The 23,337-nt window shown below is 50.1% G+C and overlaps 1 protein-coding gene across 1 annotated transcript in view; it reads right to left on the bottom strand.

The window, feature by feature from the left end:
• The window catches only part of MEI1 (meiotic double-stranded break formation protein 1), a 37,597-nt gene extending 14,847 nt beyond the window's left edge, over positions 1 to 22,750 (bottom strand). Inside the window, exons 1-11 of the mRNA XM_040986840.1 lie at positions 22,050 to 22,750; positions 21,837 to 21,971; positions 20,611 to 20,725; positions 19,115 to 19,206; positions 17,183 to 17,324; positions 15,711 to 15,822; positions 12,182 to 12,242; positions 10,825 to 10,922; positions 8,151 to 8,319; positions 5,742 to 5,889; positions 1,436 to 1,711 (exon numbers count right to left, since the gene is read on the bottom strand). Of these exons, the coding sequence (XP_040842774.1) occupies positions 1,436 to 1,711; positions 5,742 to 5,889; positions 8,151 to 8,319; positions 10,825 to 10,922; positions 12,182 to 12,242; positions 15,711 to 15,822; positions 17,183 to 17,324; positions 19,115 to 19,206; positions 20,611 to 20,725; positions 21,837 to 21,971; positions 22,050 to 22,108 (1,407 nt within the window). The 5' untranslated portion in view covers positions 22,109 to 22,750. The remainder of the gene's footprint in view (positions 1 to 1,435; positions 1,712 to 5,741; positions 5,890 to 8,150; positions 8,320 to 10,824; positions 10,923 to 12,181; positions 12,243 to 15,710; positions 15,823 to 17,182; positions 17,325 to 19,114; positions 19,207 to 20,610; positions 20,726 to 21,836; positions 21,972 to 22,049) is intronic.
• Between the last annotated feature and the right edge of the window lie 587 nt (positions 22,751 to 23,337).

Here is a 23,337-nt window from a genome sequence, read left to right as displayed (position 1 = left end):
CTCCCTGCCTGTGGCCTGGGAAAGCAGTCGAGGACAGCCCAAGGCTTTGGGAACCTGCACCCGCGTGGGAGACCCGGAAGAGGCTCCTGGCTTCGGATCGGCATGGTATCGGCCCGTTGCGCTCACTTGGGGAGTGAATCATCGGATGGAAGATCTTCCTCTCTGTCTCTCCTCTCTGTATATCCGCCTTTCCAATGAAAAAATAATAAAAATAAATCTTAAAAAAAAAGAAAGAAGCCCGATTATCTTAATTCTTGACCCCTGCCACCCTTGCCTTCCTCCCCTCCTCCCAACCCATTCCTTTCGCTTTATTCCTCCTCCAAGAAAGAATCTGAGCTGAAACAGACATGGTCCATCTCAAACCAGCATATGTGACTTCACAGGACACCAGAAGCCAGGGGAAAAAGAAGATTCAAGTCTGAGTGGGTGGTGTGTGTGTGTGTGTGTGTGTGGGTGTGTGTGTGTGTGTGAATGTGGCTAGATATAGATATCTAAAACATGGAACAATAACATGCAGGTGTTACAGCCACCACAGTCATCCAATAAAGCCAGTGTTTGTTGATATTAAGGGCATCAAAGGATCTGGACTCTCCTTGAATGGCCATTCTCCCTGCCCTGGGGGTGCTCAGGAGGTAACCGGCTCTGATCTAAAGCAAGGATCTCCTCACTGAGGTGTGTTAATAAGTTTGGGAAGTGTAGCCAGTGATCTCCCACTAAATATAAAATGTCAAATGTGCACATATTTTCCTTCTGAAAATACGTATGAGTTACAGCAGTTACCTCTATAAAAAACGTCACTCTCACTAATCCGTTTTTTAACGTGCTTTTCTGAGTGGAAGGGGAAAGAACAGTGGCATGAAACTCAACATGTTGGAAACTGCAGACAACAAGCAGTCTACTTTATCTAACAGACGCACCTTATCGGAATTACAGCAATGCTTACTTAGTAAAAGGGAAAAAAAGTCCTGGGGTTCCTGGCAGTTCCAGGTGCGCCACAGGGAGTATGCTGCATGTGTTATTCATGGAAGAAAGACCTAGTCCCTCCAAAGTCAGATCTCCACCTGCACCCCAGGGGTATCCTTGAACATTCCAACCTTATTAGCAGAATCCACGTGAAGAGGACAAGGAGGTGAGCAGGAATGCTACGATTTGAGTTCCACACATTATAGTTACGTGCCCTGGAGAGTGAGAGGTGCCAGCCTCTCAGTGAGTGGGAAGACATCCATCGACTTAGGAAAGGCAAGGGATTGTAGCAACTGAGACACCTATAAGCAGGAAGGACCTCTCAGTCACACGGAGACAGGGATAGGTCCAGGGCAGAAGCAGCTGGCTACCGGGGGAGAGGTGGAGGACAAGGAAGGGGAAAGACAAAGGGACTGGCAGAGAGAGGCTCACTGCCTCTGCGTGTGAAAATGAACAGGTGGATCCCACCTACAAGCAGAATGAGCAGGATGCTGGGGCTACTTCGGAGTATCTGGAACAGAGCGACTAAGCTGGCAGGCAGGGTGGGCTCTGGCCCCGTTGGGAGTTCATCCAGTTCCTCACAGCAGCTCTCCTCCCAGGAGAACCAAAGTTCCAGGACACGCTGCCCAAACCTGCTCATCAGCTCCGGATAGGACAGGAAGAAGCTGAGCGAGAGCAGGTGGTGGGTGTATACTAGGCGCAGGTCTGAAAGGCCTTCCAGGAACTTCCGGATTGCGCTGACCACCACCTGGAAGCACAAGAGAGGAGAGAGGGCTCAAGAGACCCTGACGCAGCTGAGGTGTGAGTGGGGGGGATGTGCTTTCATGCCAGGTGCCCCAGGACATCCTCACAGGCTCCTTGTGTGGCACACTGATGAGATAAGCCTCAGCTGGGGGGTAGTTTCCAAAGAACAGAGACATATGTGATCTTCTTGCAGGAATGCTGCTGGCATCGGACGGCAGTCAGCAGGGACCACTGCTAACTATCTCACAATGCACAAGGTGTTTGTTTTTTTCCTCAGGAAAGAAAATGTCGATGGTGCCAGAGTCGAGAAACCCAGCTCTGCCAGGATACTTAACCGTGTGGTGGTGGAGGTGGATATGATGGTAGTGGAGGTGGAGGTGGTAGTAGTGGAGGTGGTAGAGGTGGTGGTGGTGGTGGTGGTGGTGGTAGAAGTCGTGGAGGTGGTGGTGGTGGTGGTAGTAGTGTGTCCACCTATGCATGAGACTGAAAGCCACCCGATTTTTCTGTGTGTCTGACATTGGGCCTGACACAGAAGGGTGTGAAGTGGAAATGTGCTGAATCATGTATTAACTCAGAAAAACGTACCTTTTCCATTGCACATAGATAGAGCAATGTTCAAATTCCTTAGTATGCTCTTCCAAGAAGTTTCACAGACTTTACAGCTTCGGTTAGACTTTTTATCTAATTTAAATTACTATGTAAGGGCCCGGCGTGGTGGCGCAAGTGGTTAAAGGTCCTCGCCTTGTACACCCGGGATCCCATATGGGCGCCGGTTCTAATCCCGGCAGCCCCGCTTCCCTTCCAGCTCCCTGCTTGTGGCCCGGGAAGGCAGTCGAGGATGGCCCCAAGCTTTGGGACCCTGCACCCGCGTGGGAGACCTGGAAGAGGCTCCTGGCTTCGGATCGGCATAGTATCGGGCCGTTGCGCTCACTTGGGGAGTGAATCATCAGACGGAAGATCTTCCTCTCTGTCTCTCCTCTCTGTATTTCCGCCTTTCCAATGAAAAAAGTAATAAAAAAAAAAATCTTTAAAAAAATAAATAAATAAATAAATAAATAAATTACTATGTAAGAGCCCAACTCAGAGGCCAGAGCTGTGACACAGCAAGCGAGCCACATACTGTGACTCACATCATATACAGGGGTGCTGGGTTGAGTCCCAGCTATACCACTTTAGATCCATCTCTCTCTTTTTTTAAAGATTTATTTCATTAAAGATTTATTGTAAAGTCAGATATATAGGGAGAGGAGAGATAGAGAGGAAGATCTTCCATCTGCTGATTCACTCCCCAAGTGGCTGCAATGGCTGGAGCTGAGCTGATCCAAAGGCAGGAGCCAGAAGCCTCTTCCAGGTCTCCCACTCGGCTGCAGGGTCCCAAGGCTTTGGGCCGTCCTCGAATGCCTTCCCAGGCCACAAGCAGGGAGCTGGACAGGAAGTAAGGCTGCTGGGATTAGAACTGGCGCCCATATGGGATCCCAGCACATGCAAGGCAAAAACATTAGCTACTAGGCTACCTTGCCAAGCCCCAGATCCAACTCCTTGCTAACATGCATGGGAAAGCAGCAGAGGACAGTCCAAGCACCTGGATGCTGGCCGTCCACGGGGAAGACGAGGATGGAGTTTCTGGCTCCTGGCGTCACTCTGCCCCTGCACTGGTTGTTGTGGCCATTTGGAAAGTGAAGCACTGGATGGAAATTCTTTCCATCTCTCCCTCTGTATTTCTCTTCCTTTCAAACAAAGAATATTTTTAGGAGACCAACTTTATTTTTTTCATCTGGATATCTAGTTGTCCTTACAAAATTACCCAAAAGATTATTCTTCTCTGTTGCTTTGTCTTGGCATTGTCTTGGCACATCGGACTGCCTGGGTTTGAGTTTTGGCTGTGCTCTGATTCCAGTTTCCTGTTTACGCATACCCTGGGAGGCAGCAGGTAGTGACTCAAGCACCCGGGCTCCCGGCTGTCGCAGGCACTTGGGGGGTGAAATATTGGATAAAATATATTCTCTCTCTCTCTCTCTGATGTTAAAGAAATACACACAGAAAAGGTAAAATCCAACTGACCAAGCTCCCCTTTATAAAGATTTGTTTTTATTTATTTGAAAAGTAGAATTATAGAGAGGAGGAAGGGGAAGACAAAAAGAGGGTGGGAGGGAGGAGAGACGGAGACTGCTCTATCTGCTGATCTGCTCCCCTAATGGCTGTAATGGTTGGTGCTGGCTAGAACTAAGAGCCTGGAGCTTCCTCCAAGTCTCCCATGTGGGTGCAAGTGTCTGAGCTCTTAGGCCATCTTCTGCTGACTTCCCAGATGCATTCCAGTGAGCTGGATCAGAGGCAGAGACAGCTGGGATTTGTTTTTTTTTTTAAAGATTTATTTTTATTATTTTTTATTGGAAAGGCGGATATACAGAGAGGAGAGACAGAGAGGAAGATCTTCCGTCCGATGATTCACTCCCCAAGTGAGCGCAACGGGCCGATACTATGCCGATCCGAAGCCAGGAGCCTCTTCCGGGTCTCCCACGCGGGTGCAGGGTCCCAAAGCCTTGGGCTGTCCTCGACTGCTTTCCCGGGCCACAGGCAGGGAGCTGGAAGGGAAGAGGGGCTGCCGGGATTAGAACCGGCGCCCATATGGGATCCCGGGCGTGCAAGGCGAGGACTTAACCACTTGCGCCACCGCGCCGGGCCCGACAGCTGGGATTTGAATCAGCACCCTTATGGGATGGATGCCAGCTTTGCAGGCAGAGGCTTAATGTGCTATGCCACTATGCTGGCTCCGACCAAACTATCTTGTGTGTTGTAGCTTTCTGACAAGCTTTGAAATAAAACAGAGTGGGTTATCCAACTCTGTTCTTTTCACGGTTATTCTGGATACTTAGGTCACCTTCATTGCGATATGAATTTTAGGACCAGTTTATCCATTTCTATCAAAAGGTGACAGCCTGCATTCAGACAGGGACGGCAGTGGATGTATAAAACAATTTGGAAATTACTGTCATCTCAAACACCATTATCTTATAATTCATGAACATAAAGGTGTATCTAGGTCTTCTTTAATTTTTTTTTAAGAACTAAGGAAAGTAAGAGTTGTTTTTGAGATTTACTTTCTAAAACACTATCCTTTTTTTTGTTGTTAAATTCATTCCAACTATTTTCTTGATGCCACTGCAAATGGATGGCTTTCTTGATTTCATTTCCTAAAGACTTATTTTTTTTTTGAACGCGTTACAGAGAGAGGTAGAGACAGAGAGAAACAGAGAGAGAGAGAGAGAGAGAGAGAGAGATATCTTCCATTTGCTGGTTCACTTCACAAATGGCCACAGTGGCCACAACTGTTCCAGTCAAAAACTGGGAGCCAGGGGCTTCCTCCAGGTCTCCCACATGAAAGCAGAAGCCCAAAGATTTGAGCCATCTTCTACTACTTTCCCAGATACACAGAAGGGAGCTGGATCAGAAGCAGAGCAGCCAGGACTCGAACCTTGGATTCTGGATTGAATTCTGGGTCCCTGGCTTCAGTGTGGGAGTGAACCAGAGGATAGCAGATCTTTCTCTCCATTTCCAACTAAATGAAAATAAATCTACTAAAACATTTTCTTTAAATAGCCAAAAACAACCTAATTAATAATGATCTGGGCCCCAGAAATCCACTTTTGCTAAACCGCTACCAGAAGGAGATGGTCATGACTCTCCCGCTGAACAGATCACAGGAGGTGCCAAGGAAAGGACCCCAGGCATCAGTCAAGCCTGAGCTGGAATCCTGACCCCCCACTAATGCACTGTGTGACCTACAAAAAAGTTACTTCAACTTCAGGTTCCACTTGCTTATCTAGAACACTGAAATAATCTCTGCCTCCCAGAACTGCTGATTGCACAGGCTCCGTACGCCCCCATCCAACTCCTCTCTGCTGTTCTGACACCTCCTCCTGTCTTTCACCTTCCCCTGTCTTGTCCATTACATTATCACATATATCATCACGGACTCCCAGGGAGCATTCACAGAGTCACAGGAGTTCAGGAGCCCCGGTCACTGCCGTCCATACCTCATCCAGCATGCTGTCCTGGACCTGGCAGACCGCAAGCAGGTAGATGGAGGCTTTGAGGACAGTCAGCGGAGGGCACTCCCCCTGGTCCTGCAGGGACAGGAGGAAGCTCTGCACGGCCGCAGACAGCTCCGCCTCTGAGACAAACCTGTGGACCAAGGAGGGCCAGAGTGAGCATGAGGGACTGGTAGGCCAGTGGCCTCTGCAGTCCAGCCTAGCCACACCCTCCCTCAGCCTGCTGTCCTGCCTTGGCATGCCCTCAGCCTAACAGGACCAGGTACAGTGTGCTGTATATACTCTCAAAGAACCGTAACACATCCACATCACATGCTGTTACGTCCTGTGCTGTTACAGCACTCTCCATGCACCTAGGACACGGGGCACCGGCCAGCTGCCCAGCACCACACAGAAGAGAGCTGCTCTGGGGGCTCTGAGGCCCTGCTCTGGCTCCCAGTCCGCCACCCGCGGTCTGTTACCTAACAGTGACCGTTCAACTGGCTGTTTTCTGTGGTGGTGACAGTGTGTAGTCTGTGCTTGTAAACCCAAGGGAAATGGGGGCAGGATTGTTTCTCACTGTATGCACTTCCATACCTTTGAATTTTTTTGGTCATGGATGTGTCTGACCAATACAGATCAGAATAGGAAAAAAAATGAAATGTGCATTTCAATATGGATAATATTAAATGCAGTGTGATATCCTGGACTGTGACTCGGAACAGAAAAGGGACAGGAGAGGAAAATGGCAAAATCTAAATAAAGTTTGTTTAACAATAACTTAACAATGTTGATTTAAAAAAATTATTTTGGGCCTGTGTTGTGGCATATCAAATTAAGTAAGTCTCTGCCTATGAAACCAGTATCCCACATGGTCTGTATCTGCTTATCTGGGGAGCAAAGGGGGACGGCCCAGAGCCATGATCCCTGCAGGCTACTCACGGGTACACATGAGAAACAAATAGAAAACAATAAACAAACATATACACACACGTTCACAGCAATCCTATTCACAAAAGGACCAATGTCCAAAGATGTCCGGCAATGGATCGCCTGTGGTATACACGTGCAATGATTTATCACTTAGCCAGAAAAAGCAATGAAACACTAACATATCTTGTAAACATGAAGCTAACCAGAAGAATCTTGAAAGCAGGCTAAGCAGAAGAAAGCAAGCATAAAAGTCGTGATGCCATCTACATGGGACATTCAGAAGAGACTAATCTCAGAAACAGAGCAGACACGGTGGCCAGGAACTGGAAGGGCAAGGGAGGGATAACGGGATGACTCTTTAATGAGGAAGGGGTTTTATTTTGGTGTAAAGAAAATTTAGATGGAGGTGGGGGTTGCTGAACACTGCAAATGTACTAAATGCTATTAAATAATTCACTTTGAAATACTTAACTCTCTGTGGCGTGAATCTTACTGCAGTAAGTTATTTTTAAGCTTAAGTAAACAAAGTTGATTTTTAAAAATTAATAATTTATGCTGTTAATTCTTAAAACTAAAGCAAAACACAGAATTAAAATGTTTTATTGGAGCCAGCATGGTGATATAACTGGCTAATCCTCTGCCTGTGGTGCTGGCAGCTCACATGGGCACCAGTTCAAGTCCCGGCTGCTCCACTTCCAATCCAGCTCCTTAAAAATGAGTCAGGGAAGGAAGCAGTGCAGGATGGTCCAAGTCCTTGGGCCCCTGCATGTACATGGGAGACCCAGAAGAAGTTTCTGGCAACCATATGGGATCCCGGTGCACAGACGCCAGGCCACCGAGCCGGGCCCTCTCTCTTGACTTTCAAGCAAAACACATAAATCTTTAAAAAAAAAAAAAAAGATGCTTTTATTTGATAGACTAAACGACGGTGACAAACGCAAAGAGAGATCTTCTATCTGCTGGTCTGCTTCCCTAATGCCCTTAACAGCCAGGGCTGGGCCAGGTCAAAGTCTGGAGCCAGCAGCTCCACTGGGGCCTTCACGGTGGGTAACAGGGATCCAAGTGCCTAAGCCTTCACCTGCTATCTCTCAGGGTGCACATGAGCAGGGAGCTGGATCAGAACTTGGGGAAACCAGGACTCAAATGAAGGCACTCCAACATGGCATGTGGAAGTCCCAAGTGGCACATCTAATGCTCGTTCCCTGAAGCTTTTTTTTCTGTATACAAATAACACCGTCCAGCATATCAAACACTGACCACTACTCCAGGCCTCTGTATCTCAGCACTGTGCTTACCAATCATCTGAACTCCCTGGGAGATACAGCTAGGCCTCCAGAATGCAACCCATTTCTCACTGAGCTCCGGTCCCCAGTGTCCACACACCAGCTTGGACGATGCCTCAGTGTGCATTGTAACTGAACCACCCAGGCTACAGGTGAGAACTGCAGGCCCCACCCGCAGCCGCTGGCTCCGAGCACTGACCTGTCCTCATGGACATGGGCCAGGTAGAAGAGGAGCAGGATGCAGTACTGTTTCTGGCGAGCAGCTCCCTCCACGTACTGGCGCTCGGACAGGAAGGCCAGGCTCTCCAGGCTCCTGCTGCTTATCTGGGGCAGCCTGTGCTGCAGGAGCTCAGATACCGCAGAGAGTTCTGGAAAGGAGCAGGCAGGGGAGAAGTCACACACACAGCCAGCTCACCAGTACCGACGACAAGGGGACACCTGCTTGGGGCAGCCAGGCAGGGCAGCAGATGCCTTTCTTCCTTGGGGCAGCTTTCACTGTCAAGAAGGACGGGGACATGTCTCAAAAAACACTTCCAGGTGACCTCTGTTGATGTGTGGCTGCCCTAGGCCAGGCTGTACGATGCCCAGATTCTGCCTCCTGGTGCTGGTGGACAGACAGGCAATCTGCAGGACATGCAGCCAGTGCCGGAGGGTGTGGAGGGAGCGTCTGAGGCGGGGAAGAGGAGGGGACTCTCACTGAGGGACAGGTAATCAGAGCGTTCCAGGCGCAGAGTCATGAGAGGACACGCCATCATGTTTCAGTTCAGCATGAGCAGTCAGTGAAGAGATGTGGGTGTCAGGAGCCGCAGAACCGTAGGATATAATTCGTAGGTTGCTACAGACCTTGAATGTGGCTTAGGAAATGTGGTTTTTATCCTGAGGGCAGAGATTCCTAGGTTTCTTATGAAACCTCTACTCCATAAAAGGGGTGCTTTCATACCAAAATAGGGAGAAAAAAGACCCTCAGAGCTCAACACTTGAATCAAGCCAACTCACCCGGTTTGCCACATCTCCCCACTGTCTGACTCTGCTTAACGGCCTGGTGTTGAAGGTTGGAGGGCATGGCATGTGAAGATTCGTTTTCAGACAGACCCTTCTAGCAGGGGGTGAGACTTGCTGCAGGATGAGAGACTGAAAGTAGGGACCCAGGAGGGAGGTTAACTGGAAAAGTCTGCCCTGCAAAGGCAGTAGACCAGCAAGGCCTGAGGGTGCGAGACATCCCAGAGCAATTGCTATCAGAGCCAGAGCAAGTCTCCGGATTGCAATTCCACTGAAGACACACTTGGTTCAATACAATAATAACAAAAAGAAAAAGGAAGAAAGGAAGAAAGGTACCCTTAGTCCTAAGACCTTCATGTGCCCTTTGTTCTGATGTATAAAAGAGGGTCGTGCACATGTGAACGAAGTGTAGCTTTTCCTGAGCAGCAGGTCCCAGCACCTTCACAGAGGCAGCTGTGTGAAATCCTGCCTATTCTGACGGGCACAGGAGCTGCTGGCAGCACTCACGCTGGCATCTGTGATCCCAAGAGGCCTCCACGCTGAGGCTGCCAACTGTCTCGGGCTCTTTTCTCTGCAGGAGAGACCACGCCTCAACAGGCAGATTACAGACCGCATGTGGAGGAGTGCCTGCCACACCGAGCAGCAGTCGAGCTGAGTCCTGATTACGGAAATGCTCGCCTGGGCTTCTGCTTTTCAGCAGTGTCTGAGACCAGCCAATGAGAAACGGGGAGGTAGGGGAGCCAGGGGAAGACAACAGTGTGCTTACAAATGTGAGAAGAGGAATTACAGCTAGCACTAGGTCTTACCATAAAGAAGGTGTAATATTTATTGAATGAATAAGACAATGATTATGTCAGTTTATACCAGACATGGATTCTCCAACAGAGGAACTCCCCGGGGCAGAGAACATAACTGCACTCATCCCTGTGTCCACGGCAGTTCCCAGGCCTCCGCTGGCATATGGCAGAGGATCCATGGACATCTCATGAAGGGGAAATTGGGCAGCCCTCAGCCCTGCTGGTCCTCCTGCCTGTGTTCTGTCCAACTCTGCCGTACTTGGTTCACACACCTGCTCAGATACCACGTCCTCAGGGAGGCACCTGCTTCCTCCATCATCCTTCCTTCATGCCACCTGGCCATCCCTGATATTCTATTTCTGTTCTGCCTGCCTCTCTCTTACTCCAGGAGAGCAAGACTTGTCTCCACAGGCTTTTCACAGTGCCTGGAATTACATCTGGTATTCAAAGAATAAACGTCTGAATGAAGAAACAGAACAGGCTATTCAGGCTATGGTGAGCACTGGATTTTCCAGGGAACGTCAAACAGCGAGGTTCCTGCGATGGGAGTATTGCCGAGGAAATGCCTGGAGGAAAGAATGAGACTGGGTAGGCCTCTAGGTCCTTCCCAGCTCTTGGAGTCTTAAATTCCAGTACTTTCTGATTATATTTCATGTCCCTAAAAATAAACCAGCAGTTCCACCAACCTACACCTTTTTAAGTGCTCCGAGCAGCAGAGCCAGTAGCGTGGACAGAGGGAGGGTCTGGGGATGAAGCACCGACAGGAGACCAGCGATGGTGGAAGTCTCTGGAAGTCTCCCTTTATTGCTCCTTCACCTCTCCTTATATACTCTTCCCTCTAAATCCTAATTTAGCCAGGATATTGGGTACAGATGAGTCCAATTAGTCTAGGTGTTTTTAGCCACAAGCCCGGTTCCTGTTCCTGCCCAGCCCAATGAGCACTAATCAACTCCTTAGCCCACAACATTTTAAGCAAAGAGAGTCCTGTACCAACCCCACTCTCCATCAAATCCATTAGACATGCAGGCTCCGAAGACCACGGCAGACCTCATTAGTGGTCCAGCCACAGTGTCTTACCTTCCCGGGAAGGCGGTTCTGTCTTCTTTGGAGCCGACAGAAGGTTGAGGCACATGTAGTAGAGGAAGCTGGAACACACCTGGTTCAGGGCTGAGTAGCTTAGAGGGAGAAGACAAAGAGAATAAAAGAGATGATATCCCCACTCAGGGGGTGTGACCCTGGTCATGGTCTGGACACAAGTGCTTTGTCAGGGCCTGGTAAACTCTCACCCATGGCCATGGTAGAGAGGCCCCAGGCTGGGGATGACAAGTGCCCACAGACACTTGGGCTGTGTAGAGAACTACTGAAAATGTATTAAAAATAAGTCAAAGAGGGCTAATGAGCTGCAATTAAAGAAAACGTACGAACCAAAAATGCCCCTGACCATTCTAGAAATTCAGACACAAGAGGATGCTGTGGAACCCATGATGTGGACACTAACAGGGCGCCACAAATCCCCAGCTTCCCAAATTTGGACTTTGAGTCCAGAGATTCCCTGTTATGTCCTGAATGCTGAGTTTTCTACTGAGAGACATGCAAAAGAGCTGGAGCCCACCTCATAGCCACCTTGTAGGCTCAGAGACTGTAACTAATGAGCTACCTAGTAAACATGAGACAGCTGGTGCAGGATCCGCACAGCAGCCCCACGTGCTAGGGATCTGGTCCCTGAAGTCTTCTACAGTGGTCCAGGGGTTAACAATGGAGACAGCATCCAGTTGTGGTGTTGTGGTGTGTGAAGGTGATTATACTGAATTAAAGTGGCAGGATTCAATCGCGGTGGCCTTACAAGAGATGCATGGCCATACAATGGGAGCGTGTGTCCTGTCTCACTGCCTCCTGGCACGCCGTGTGTCTTCCTCTGGATGCTACTCACCCTTCTACTGCCCTGATCAGACCACCTGAGCTCAGAGGAGCCCTCTTCCTCCCTAAGCAGCTTCTCTCAGGTATTGGAACAGGGATGAAAAGCCAACCCAAATCATGAGTGAGGAGGTAGAGAAGGCCACTGTGGAGACCTCTGGAACTGCTAAACTTCACCAACTAAAACCTCACGGACACTGTCCTCCAGGCACTCCCTTGCCCTCTGAGGGCCTCGTTTCCTCATGTTAATGAGAGGTTAGACAGATGATTTCTGAGAGCCCTGCTAATCTTCATGTGTAGGTACCCACCCCTTACCTGGAATGAGAAAAATCTATCAGAACAGATTAATTATCATCTGGAAGTCTGGTTCATACCACTGTCTGTGAATAATGCTGACATTATGTCAGCCCCACCATGGTCCCATACCCAAAACACACCCAGCCAGAAATTTCTGTTTGTCCAGTCAACAAAGATGCTAGCCAGCCCTCTGGCCACTCAGTTCTGCACGGGCCATACATACCTCGGGCCGCTGCAGAACATGGCTTTCAGCTCCAGGGTCAGTTGTATGAAAGAGGAGGCGGCTTCAGAGAAGTGGGAGGAAAGCACAGAGCAGTTTAAACCAGTAATGTCACAGAGATTCCCAAGCCTGAGTGGTATCAAAGAGCTTAGCCTCATAATCCTGGCTCGGGGTATGCTGTGTCACCATCAAGTAACACGACAGGGGAAAACGCCTTACACTCCTGAGACTCGGTTTTGACATCTGCACCTCACGGGCTTTTGTCAAAGTATCAGGTCAGATTAATAAATGTAAGTGAATCATCTAACGGGTCCTCGGGTCAGATAAGTGTGGGATGAGTATTCGTCTTCCGAATGTGCAATGTCTACTAAGGCCCTGGGAAGGACAGAAGGACACACACATTGCTTCGATTCCTTCTCCCGTTTTGGACAAGAGAATCCAGTTCCAGGTCCAGCACAGGTCGTCTGCTCCTCCTTGTCTCTGCACTGCTCCAGGAGTGACTGGTTTTTCTCAGGGGTAGGGCATCAGTTTCTGCATTAGCTAGCGACACTGGCCAGCCCCAACACTGCTCCAGGGAAGCTAACGGACCCCTCAGGATTTCACAGCACCCCCCTGGGGCCACATTTAACCCACAACCCTCCTCCCTGACTTCTGGAAAGGGTTCTTCCTGGCTGATAGCTCAGGGATGCAGAGTTCCTACTCTGGTCTCTGTGCCCCTCCCAGGGGTGCCTGCTGCCCTCCCGCGCCTTGCAGGTTGGGCCTCTGATCTTGTTTTTCCTGGCTCCACACTGCACAAGTCTCTCTGCGGAGCTCACAGCCTTTTTCTACTTTCCAGCTCCCCAGAGATCCACACTTCTACATTCTATCCAGCACCCCAAATCTGAGCCATCTTCAGGACCCCGGGTGTTGCCTGAAATATGAAGGCAGGAAGAAGGATAGGAGTAGGGAAGATATGTCAGCCAACTGTCACAACAGCTTGGAAGTGCAGTCATCGGGAAAATCCACATACATAATCTCATTTAAAACTGAAGCTGTCAGAACACCTGGGAGAAACAAATTTTAAAATTTTAAAATAAACAAAAAAAACCCCAAAACAATAAAATAAATAAAACTCAAGGAATAAGGCAAGAATCCAACTCATATGGGCAAACAACAACAACAAACAAGCAAAAAATCCCTACTGTTGTTGCTGCTCTAGAGCATCAGGGTTTTCCAGCCTGAGGGTTAGAAACATTCCTTCTGGCTCCTTGCTGACTTCCAATCCTCCCCTCTTCCCCCCACACAGAATCACCAGAGCTTTCTAACCTGTCTCAGTACCTCACCTCAACTGCAGTCTGCCTCCCTCCCAAGCACCTGACAGAAACAGTTCAGGCCAAGGGAGCCAGCAGCTCCTGGAAGGCCAACGGTCATCTGTAACCTCAGGACTTCTGGGAAGCACTGGACACCACTGGCCGGTCCAGAATCCACAAGCCTCCACACTTCACTTGCTATACTTTTCTGGGTTTCTTTCTTCTTCCCAAGCTGCTCCTCCTGACATTGGATGTTGCCCATGGTTTTATCTGGCCCCTTTCATCATCTCATTGTACACACCTCACCCTTGAAGGGGGTCTAACCCTCCCCCCATAGTGGCTAAAGTCCTCGCCTTGCACGCACCGGAATCCCGTATGGTCACAGGTTCTAATTCCAGCAGCCCTGCTTCCCATCCAGCTCCCTGCCTGTGACCTGGGAAAGCAGGTGAGGACAGCCCAAAGCCTTGGGACCCTGCACCCGCGTGGGAGACCAGGAGGAGGCTCCTGATTCCTGGAAACGAACTGTCTCAGCTCCTGCTGTTGCTGCCACTTGGGGAGTGAATCAGCAGATGGAAGATCTTTCTGTCTCTCCTTCTCTGTAAATCTGCCTTTCTGATAAAATAAATCTTTTTTTAAAAGAAAGTGACTCCTAGGGGCTGCACAGTAACATAGAGGGTAAGGCTACCACTTGTGATTTCAGGAAGATTGCTCCCTGTTGATGACCCGGGAAAGTAGTGGAGGATGGCCCAGCTCCTTGGGTCCTTGCACCCATGTGGGCAATCTGGAAGAAACTCCAGACTGCTAGCTTTAGTATGGGTCAGCCCTTGGCCACCATGGCTACCTGGAAGTGAAAGAGTGGGTGGAAGACCTGTCTCTGTGGGAGAGACAGAGACAGATCTCCCATCCACTGGTTCATTCTCCAAATGGCTGCAATGCCTGAGCTGGCAGATCAGCAGACAGCAGCCAGGAGCTTCTTCCAGGTCTCCATGATGGTATGAAATCCCAAGCTTGGGTCATCCTTGGCTGCTTCGCCAGGCGCATTAGCAAGTTGCCGAACTGGAAATGGAGCAGTTGGAGCTCAACCCAGTGCTCATAGGAGACGCCAACATTATAGGCAGTGGCTTAACACGCTACGTCACAGCACTGGCCCCAGTAAACAAATCTTTTAAAAAGAAGAAGAAGCAGCAAAGAAAGATTTTAAAAGATTTTAAACCAGATCTCTAGGTTTGAATCCTGGGTGACTCTGATATTCAGTTTGCTCATCAGGAAAATGAGGACAATCATAACACAAAAATCGGAGGTTGGGGGCCAGTGTAGCAGCCTAGTGGGTAAAGTCCTGGCCTTGCATGGATCCCACGCGGGCACCTCTTTGTATCCTGGCTGCTGTGCTTCCCATCCAGCTCCCTGCTTGTGACCTGGGAAAGGAGTCGAGGACGGACCAAAGCCTTGGGACCCTGCACCCATGTGGGAGAACTGGGAGAGGTTCCTGGCTCCTGGCTTCAGATCGGCTCAGCTCTAGCCACTGCGGTCACTTGGGCAGTGAATCATCAGATGGAAGATCTTTCTCTCTGTCTCTCCTTCTCTCTGTATATCTGACTTTCCAATAAATAACCCTTTAAAGAATGTAGAGATTTCTTTGAAGAATACTGCAACCAGTGCATGTAAACACCTGCTTGCACACAAGGACGTGACGCTATCTGCTGTCACTAACCAGGTAGTGCTTACTGCCAGCATTGTCCCCCTTCCCGTCTCTCCACTGCTGCTCCTGTCTTAGGAAGACAAAGGAGGCTGATTCTGCTGCTGGAATTATTCTGCTGACTGAGAAAGGAAAGTTTACACTGAAGAGAGAACAGATGGCAAGGGAAGAGCGAGATCCCAGAGGCACTGGAGAAGGACCCGGAAGCCATGTGGGCCTGGCTTTAGAAACGGCCCTCAGAGTACAGTGGGACACTTCTACTGGAAGGGACTGGGAGGTACATGGGGACATTGTTCAGTTGTCACAGCAGCATTTCGTGCTCAGCAGCCGGAGAAGCTTCCCGTCCTGTGAAGCCCGGGGGCCGTGGAGCATGGAAGGAACGGGGAAGGGAGTGTGTTTCAGCTTCTTCCACCCAACACTGGACACAGAGAGGATACAGACTCACGAGGACACAAAGGTCCACCCTACCGCGACGCTCTCTTTGAGTCCTCCAAGCAGCCGCGTGATGCCTGCCCTCCTTCCCCACTCCCACGTGCCTGCTGCTTACCGAGTTTCTCAGAAAACTTCTCCTTCATGTGGGGAACGATGACAAACAGGCTGTGCAGAATGGAGAAGAAGACTTCCACCAGGGCCGGCTGAGCGGCCTGCTCCAGGTGTCTCTATAAAAACAGGAGGAAACACGGCCAGTAGGCCTGAGCCTCAGAAGCACGACGAGCATCAGTAAAGGCCAGCGTCAAGCCGGCCACGGTGAGCTAGTCTCTCCCCCTGGAAGAGGAGCCAAATGCCACAAGGCTACATCTGAGCCTTAGGTCTGCCACTTCAGAGTGTGCAAATCTCTCACCTCCCTGAGAACAACACCAAAAAACCCATGAGGTCACGTACGCGCCACAGCAGTAGCAGCAAAAACAATACAGTTTACAAGGTGAGTTCACGGATATTGGTGATCCTACAGCCCAATGTAGGATAGCACAGCTCCTGGTTATGGGGAAGAAAATGTGGGTTCCGGTTCCAGGTCTACACCCAGCCACCACCGCAGACCCCGGGGTCAGTCACCTCTCAACAGCTGGGGCCTCAGAGGCAGTGTGCTTGTAAGATACCACCCCTTTGGCTTATAAATCAAGGTTGTTGTTTTTAACTATAAATTAAGATAGGTTCACTAAAGAAAATGTATAAAATACAGAAAAGTGGAAAGCAGGAATAACACACTGATGCTATTATTTACTTCTAGACTGAGCTCTAAGGAAGGCAGAGCAGATGAGGAAACCAATGTGAGATGCCTGAGCCTCAGTCAGGGGAGCCTGTGCTGAGCTCCTGTCCACAACCAGCTGGTGCAAGGCTGACTCACCAACTTCTTGGAGGGAAAGAGGCCATCTCTCACAGAGCAGGGGACCCTCCCCGTACCCTTCCCTGACCCTCAGGACTCGCAGGAGAGGACTCACCCACGGTTACCCGGATGGTCAACAGCTCTGCACCCCACTCTTCCTCCCATCTCACCCTCAGCTTGAAACAGCTCTGCAGGGCGAGGTCTTTATTCAGAGCTGCCTACTCATTTGAGGGAACGCACATATGTGTTCCTTATTGTAGTTTAAGTCACAGAGATATCCACCACTGCTCATTGACCTCCTTGTTTCAGAACCACTGCACTATGACAAGCTCATCCATAAATCAGGGAAACTCACAGCACCCATCTCCCAGGGTCGCTGGCAGGATTTCACAAAGCAACAAAGATAAGGTGCTTGCACTCCACAAACATCACCCACATATTCTTTTATTATTCCTGCTTTCTACTTTTTCTTCAGAAGCATATATACGTATATGCTTAGTATAGTGAAACTATATACTTTAGTGAAACTTTATACTTTAGTTTCAAAACCAAAGAAGTCGCTGCAAGAATGACATCGGGAAGGCTTCAGCCAGGCCAGCTGAGCAGTCAGTCACTGCCTATGCCTCTGAGCCCAGATCACCCTCGCATTCTTCTCTCCCCAAAGCTGCAGCTGACCACGACTCAGGGGGACCCACCAGCACCATGGGGATACAGAGAGAGTCACAGGAGCTGAGAAGAAATTCTGAGAAGGCCGCCAGGGTGTCTTCTTTCTCGGCGCTTGGGGCTGTGAATGGATTCTCCTGGGCCAAAGGCTCACTCTGAAATTCCACAGCCAACCTAGAAGACCAACACATGAGCATGTCCACTACCAGCCAGACAACACAGGCTAGAAGCAACCTTCTAGGCACAGTGTCTGGCCTCACAATTAAGATGCCAGTTAGGGTGCCTGCATCCCACGCTGGAAGACCTCAGAGCCTGGGCCCGGCGCGGTGGCGCAAGTGGCTAAGTCCTCGCCTAGCACGCTCGGGATCCCATATGGGCGCCGGTTCTAATCCCGGCAGCCCCGCTTCCCTTCCAGCTCCCTGCCTGTGGCCTGGGAAAGCAGTCGAGGACGGCCCAAAGCTTTGGGACCCTGCACCCGCGTGGGAGACCCGGAAGAGGCTCCTGGCTTCGGATCGGCATAGTATCGGCCCGTTGCGCTCACTTGGGGAGTGAATCATCGGACGGAAGATCTTCCTCTCTGTCTCTCCTCTCTGTATATCCGCCTTTCCAATGAAAAAATAATAAAAATAAATCTTTAAAAAAAAAAAAAAAAAAAAGACCTCAGAGCCACGTCCACCTGGGCTCCTGACTCCAGCTTGCTGCCAACACAGACCTTGGGAGGCAGACGTGATGGCTCCACCGACCGGGCTCCTATCACCCACAGGGAGACTCGGTTGAGTTCTCGATTCTCAGCTTTATCCTGGCTCAGTCTCAGCCACTGCAGGCATCTGGAGAGTGGCCAGCAGATGCGAGCATTCACTCTCTGCCTTTCAAACAAAAACTTTAACAAAGAGAGGGTGGGGAAGAGAGTAGAGAAAGAGAAGAAAAGAGGGAGACAGAAGGATGACTCAACCTCTTAGTGAGATCCCTGAGTTGAAGATCCAGGGGGAATCATCTTCGCTGTCAGATCCACAGAGAATTCAAGGGCCTCCCTGAGGAGCAGAGTGGTCTCTGGCTACCTTCTCTCCTGCAAGCCCTCCCCATGCCCATGGGCCTGCCTGAGGAGCACAGAGGTCCCTGGCTACCTCTCCAGTCTCCTGCAAGCCCTCCCCTTGCCCATGGGCCTCCCTGAGCACTCCATGCTAGCTGCTGTTTCACATCCCCTTCCACATGCTGCTCTTCACCTGGAGCTCCTTCCCCAGAATGCAAACTCCACACACATGCACAGCTGCCTCTTCCATGAGGCTATGAGGAGAGGCTCCCTCTTCATCTCCTACTGCTTCTGTCGAGCACAGAAGACACGATAACAAAGCTGTAATGCTGCCCAGTGAATAGCTACAGTGCTAGGTTTTGGGGTGACTTCCACACAGTGGCAGACCCCACCAGGAGGAATCTGTAGACAGCCTGGCTGGAGGTGGGGGTTGCGTTCCTGTGGCACAGCAAGTGAGGCATGGACGCCTGTGATGCCGGCATCCCATATGAGTGCTGGCTCATGTTCTGCTCTTCCACTTTTGACTTAGCACCCTGCTAAGGGCCTGGGAAAACCAGAAGTGGGTCCAAATGTTGGCTCTCCTGCATACAAATAGGAGATCTAGAAGAAGCTCCTGGCTCCTGATCCAATACTGGCCACTCTGGCCATTGGATGAGCGAACCAGCAGATGGAAGAGCTCTCTCTGTCTCTCCTTTTCCCTCTGTAACTCTTTCAAATCAAACAAAAATTCTCTTACAAAACAACAACAAAAAAATATCCTACCCCAGTGGCCTGTCCTTAAGCTTCCTTCACACACTCAGTCCCCACCCAGCCGCAAGCCTCTATGGAGCAGAGCATCAGAAATGAAGCAGTGCTTCCCGAAGGCCGTCCTCACTATGAATCTCCCGCAGCAGCCCCGCCCTGTGCAGTGACTGAGCACAGGGAGGGCCCTTACCTGCAGGCACTTCTAAAGCCCTCCAGAGTGCTCAGGATGAATGTCCCCCTTCGGAAAATGGCCTTCTCAGAATCGCGACTGTAAGCGTGGCCCTGAGGCAGGAAGAAGAGTGAAGAACCCATTAGCCTGCTCTGTGCTCAAAGTGCAGGCCTCCTCCACTTACACTGCTCCTGATGTGCCCAGATACCCAACTTTCCACGAGCTCTTGCGTCCACACTTGCAAATGTAGTAACACCTTCTAAGCTCAGTGTTGGCACAGCATTGAGGTGGCACAGCATGTTAAGTTGCCATCTATAACACTGGCATCCTATATGAGCAACAGTGTGAAAACTGGCTGCTCCACTTCTGCTCCAGCTCTTTGCTATTGTGCCTGGAAAAGCAGTGGAAGATGGCAGAAGTACCTGGACTCCTGCCACTCAGTGGGAGGCCCTGATGTAGTGACTGCTTCATTACCCTGGCCCAGCCCTGGGTGGGTGAACCAGCAGATGGAAGATCTTTCTGTCTTGCCTTCTTTCTCTGTAACTCTTTCAAATAAATGAACAAATCCTTTAAGAATGAAATATAAAGGGCCTGGCACAATAGCCTCTTGTACACACCAGGATCCCATATGGGCAGCCCCGTTTTCCATCCCAGCTCCCTGCTTGTGGCCTGGGAGGGCAGTCAAGGACAGCCCAAAGCCTTGGGATCTTGCACCCGCATGGGAGACACAGAAGAAGCTGCTGGCTTGTGGCTTTGGATCAGCTCAGCTCCAGCCGTTGTGTCTACTTGGGGAGTGGATCAGCAGATACAAAACCTTGCTCTCTGTCTCTCCTCCATTCTGTAAACTTGAATTTCCAATAAAAATAAATAAATGTTTTTGAAAAAAAAAATATAAAATGGTAAAGGGGGGAAGCTTGACTACCTGTGTCCTTATGAACCACAGAACTGGCTCATGGGCTAGCACGCAGGAAGTTGTCACAGCAGCTGGCAGGTTGTAATGTCTGTATTAGACACTGTGCCACATGAGGAAATCCCCCACTTCCTCAGGCGTGTGGAGCCCTGAAGACACAGTGTTCCCACTGACAGCATCTTTCCTGGTATCCTAAACCCAAGAACACTCCAAGCCAACCACAGCACACCATGGCACACTGGTTACATTGAATCAGCCTCATTAAGTGTGTGAGCACATTGATCATGCCTGCTTGAATGACATAAACAGACAAAATAAGTAACAAACACCTTGGAATGGACTAGCCAGGCCCAAGTACCTGCTCATTTTGGATCTTGGGGATAAACTACTTAACCTCTGTGGTTTCCGTTTTCTCATCTATAAAATCAGGGAAAGTAATCCTTAACCTTATGCCTAAAAAAGCCAAAATAAAACACCTCAATGTAGGCATGTACATATGAAGAAAAAGCTAAAAATGACATACAGAAGCAAAGTGATGCCCTAATTTTTCTTTCTCAAAATACATCATGGCAGGAACTGCACAAGAAGCAGACAGCAGTGCACTGACCAGGGGCTTTCTGTTGAGTGAGACCTGGGAGAATTCCACACACCGGCTCAGCATGGCTTGCAGCAGGGCCTGCAGCTCCCTATACTGCACGGGTGGAGCGCTTTGGTGATCCTTCCTGTATTCAGAGACAAGAGCAGGTTCAGAGCTAGGTGAGGGGACTCTGAGGACCACTGCCTCTCCCCCGCATGCACACAGCAGGCTCTGAGGGCCTGCATGTACCAGAACACAGGGTCTGGTCTCACAGTTCACCAGAGCACAAGCCCCCTATGAAAACAGATTTGTGAAAACAGAGTCATAAGCCAACAATGAAGGGACCTCATTTGCTCCAGGAATTCCCCTCCAGAATGGCAGAGAAATTAGGGGTTAGGGGCACAAAATACATTTGGGAATCAGAGCACAGTCTAGACTAGAGCAGCAAAAAACATTCACAACTTTGTTTTAAAAGAGGAGCTGGCTTTGTGGTGTAACAGGTCAGGCCTCCACCTGCAGTACCAGCATCCAGGATAGGCACTGATTCCAGTCCTGGCTGTGCCACTTCCAATCCAGCTCCCTGTTTATGTGCCTAGGAGAGCAACACAGGATGACCCAAGTGCTTCTATGTATATGCATATATAAATCTTATTAAAATATGTAAAAGTAAAAACAGAGTAGTCATTAAAAGAGTTGAAAAACAGGTAGTGAGTGCTGACGAAGTCTGCCTTCAGCAGACCCGGCCATGGCTCCTGATTCCTGCTCCCCAGGAGGCAGTGGTGACGACTCAGCTAACCAGATCCTGCCAACTACACGTGACCTAGACTGAGTTCCTGCTCCCAGCTTCAGCCCCGCCCAGCCTCCGCAAACAACTAGACACTGAGCTACTGGATGAGAGCTCAGCCTGCCTCTCCGCACACCCTGTGTCTCTCTACTTCTCAAACTAATACATTTTTAAAATATTGAGAAATAAAATCGGGCCAGGACAAAAAAAAAGTCAACAATTTTCCCTTAAGTTAGTACACAAAGACAAACAGATGAAAAAGAGTCAGGAAACAAAATAAATTCAAAGACTATTCTAGGGTGTTGCACATGTAAATGATAGTTCCAGGCAGAACAGGTCACACGGAATGGCAGAATAACTCAAGAAAACGGCTCCAATCTAAGGAACAAATGTCGCTTGGAAGTTGTCTTGGCCTGGACAGGCCTCTTGGCACATGGAAGGGTGGACAGTCCAGCTTGCCTGGGCCCCTCACCTCAGAAAAGCACAAGTGGCCCTCACCGCCTCGGCGGCCACCTCCAGCACAGGGCTGCTCACGGCCTCGCGGAGGACACGGCCAGCGTCTCTGCAGAGGGCTGAGCTTGTGAACAACTTGATCTCCTCCGGCTGCCTGGAAAGCGGTGGATGAGAAGTGAGTGAGTGAACTCCTCCAGCTCCCTGTCCTCCTGCCAGGCCCCCGGAGGCTCACCGAGTCAGGATCTCGGCGAAGAGCAGCAGGCTTTGCTTGTGCAACTCTGTGTTGTTCATCTTCAGGCTTTCCTGCAGGCTTCTCACCACTGCCTCAATCCCTACCTCACGCGGAAGGATGTAGGCCAGGGATCAGGGCTCTGTGGTTCCTCTACTGCCCCACAGAAGAGGTGGTCATGGGGCTGGCCCCTCCTTCCTCCGTTGAGAAGCCAGCGACGGCCACGCAGCTTACCAAGCAGGGAAGCAGAGTCTGGTTTGGTTTCTACCTGCCCCCAACCCCCAAAAATACAGGACCCACAGTACCAACCATACACCGTGTGGCATTTGGAAAAGAAGAGCGGTTCTTCAGCCAGGAGGATCAAGCAGCTGCAGCTGGACCAGACAAGTGCTTCATTGGAAGAGGAAAGATGTTCAAAGAGGAACTCTGGCCAAGGAAAGGAGAAAGAATGAAGGCCAGCCACGAGCTCTGGGCCTTTGGACTGACACCACCTCCACTTACTCAGCATCTCACTTGCCCATTCTGTCTCCAAGAGATGTGATCATCAGGTCACCAGCAATCCTGCAGCGTGTCCCTAGGGTTAGACAGTAACCTCTTCCTTCTAACAGAGAGGGAACTGAGGCCAAGAGGTAGGCACTCCCACTGGTACAGGTGGGCCTGGAACCTAGAGCTCCTGATTCTCCTGATCTGGTTCTAGCAGTGTGATGCAAAAAGGAGAAAACAAAACTGTTCACGCCAGGGAGGACTGATTTTATAGCCCACTTCGCCTTGTACGTCTCAACCAGTTATTCAACTTCTTAGAACCTCAATTTCCTCATCAATAACCAAACAAAGCTGGGCATTTCAAAGCGGTGACGTGCAGCTTGGGGCACACTGCTGGCTCCTCACAGCTCCCTGAGACACAAGGCTCCCCTTGGCCTTCCACACTAGGTCTTCATTTCGGGATGGTTACATAATAGGCAGAGATCAGCCACAAACTGCTCAGTCATAGGAGAAGTTTGTAACAACAGCTTTCACATCTTATAAGACCTACTTCTTAAGAGTCTGGTGTGAACTGTCCCCACCCCATGTCCCCAGGATGTTATCAAGGGTTCTCTTCCAGGGTTGTTGCCAGTTGCTGTGACTGCCCCCACAACCCCAGGCTCCAGCCAGAACAGAACCCTGGAGAGAAGGTGAGAAGGCATTCCTTTACCTGGGATGTCAGCGTGGATGAAGGCCAGGGCGTACTTTGCCGGGCAGTGGACCAGCACAGCGGTTATGCAGTGGGCACTGGCTATCTGCAAGGTCTCAT

The sequence above is a fragment of the Ochotona curzoniae genome, unplaced genomic scaffold, assembly GCF_017591425.1.
Source record: "Ochotona curzoniae isolate NIBS_2020 unplaced genomic scaffold, NIBS_Ocur_1.0 contig_1014, whole genome shotgun sequence".
NCBI lineage: Eukaryota > Metazoa > Chordata > Mammalia > Lagomorpha > Ochotonidae > Ochotona > Ochotona curzoniae.
The sequence above is the reverse complement of the archived record's forward strand: the minus strand, read 5'-3'. Positions and strand labels throughout refer to the sequence as shown.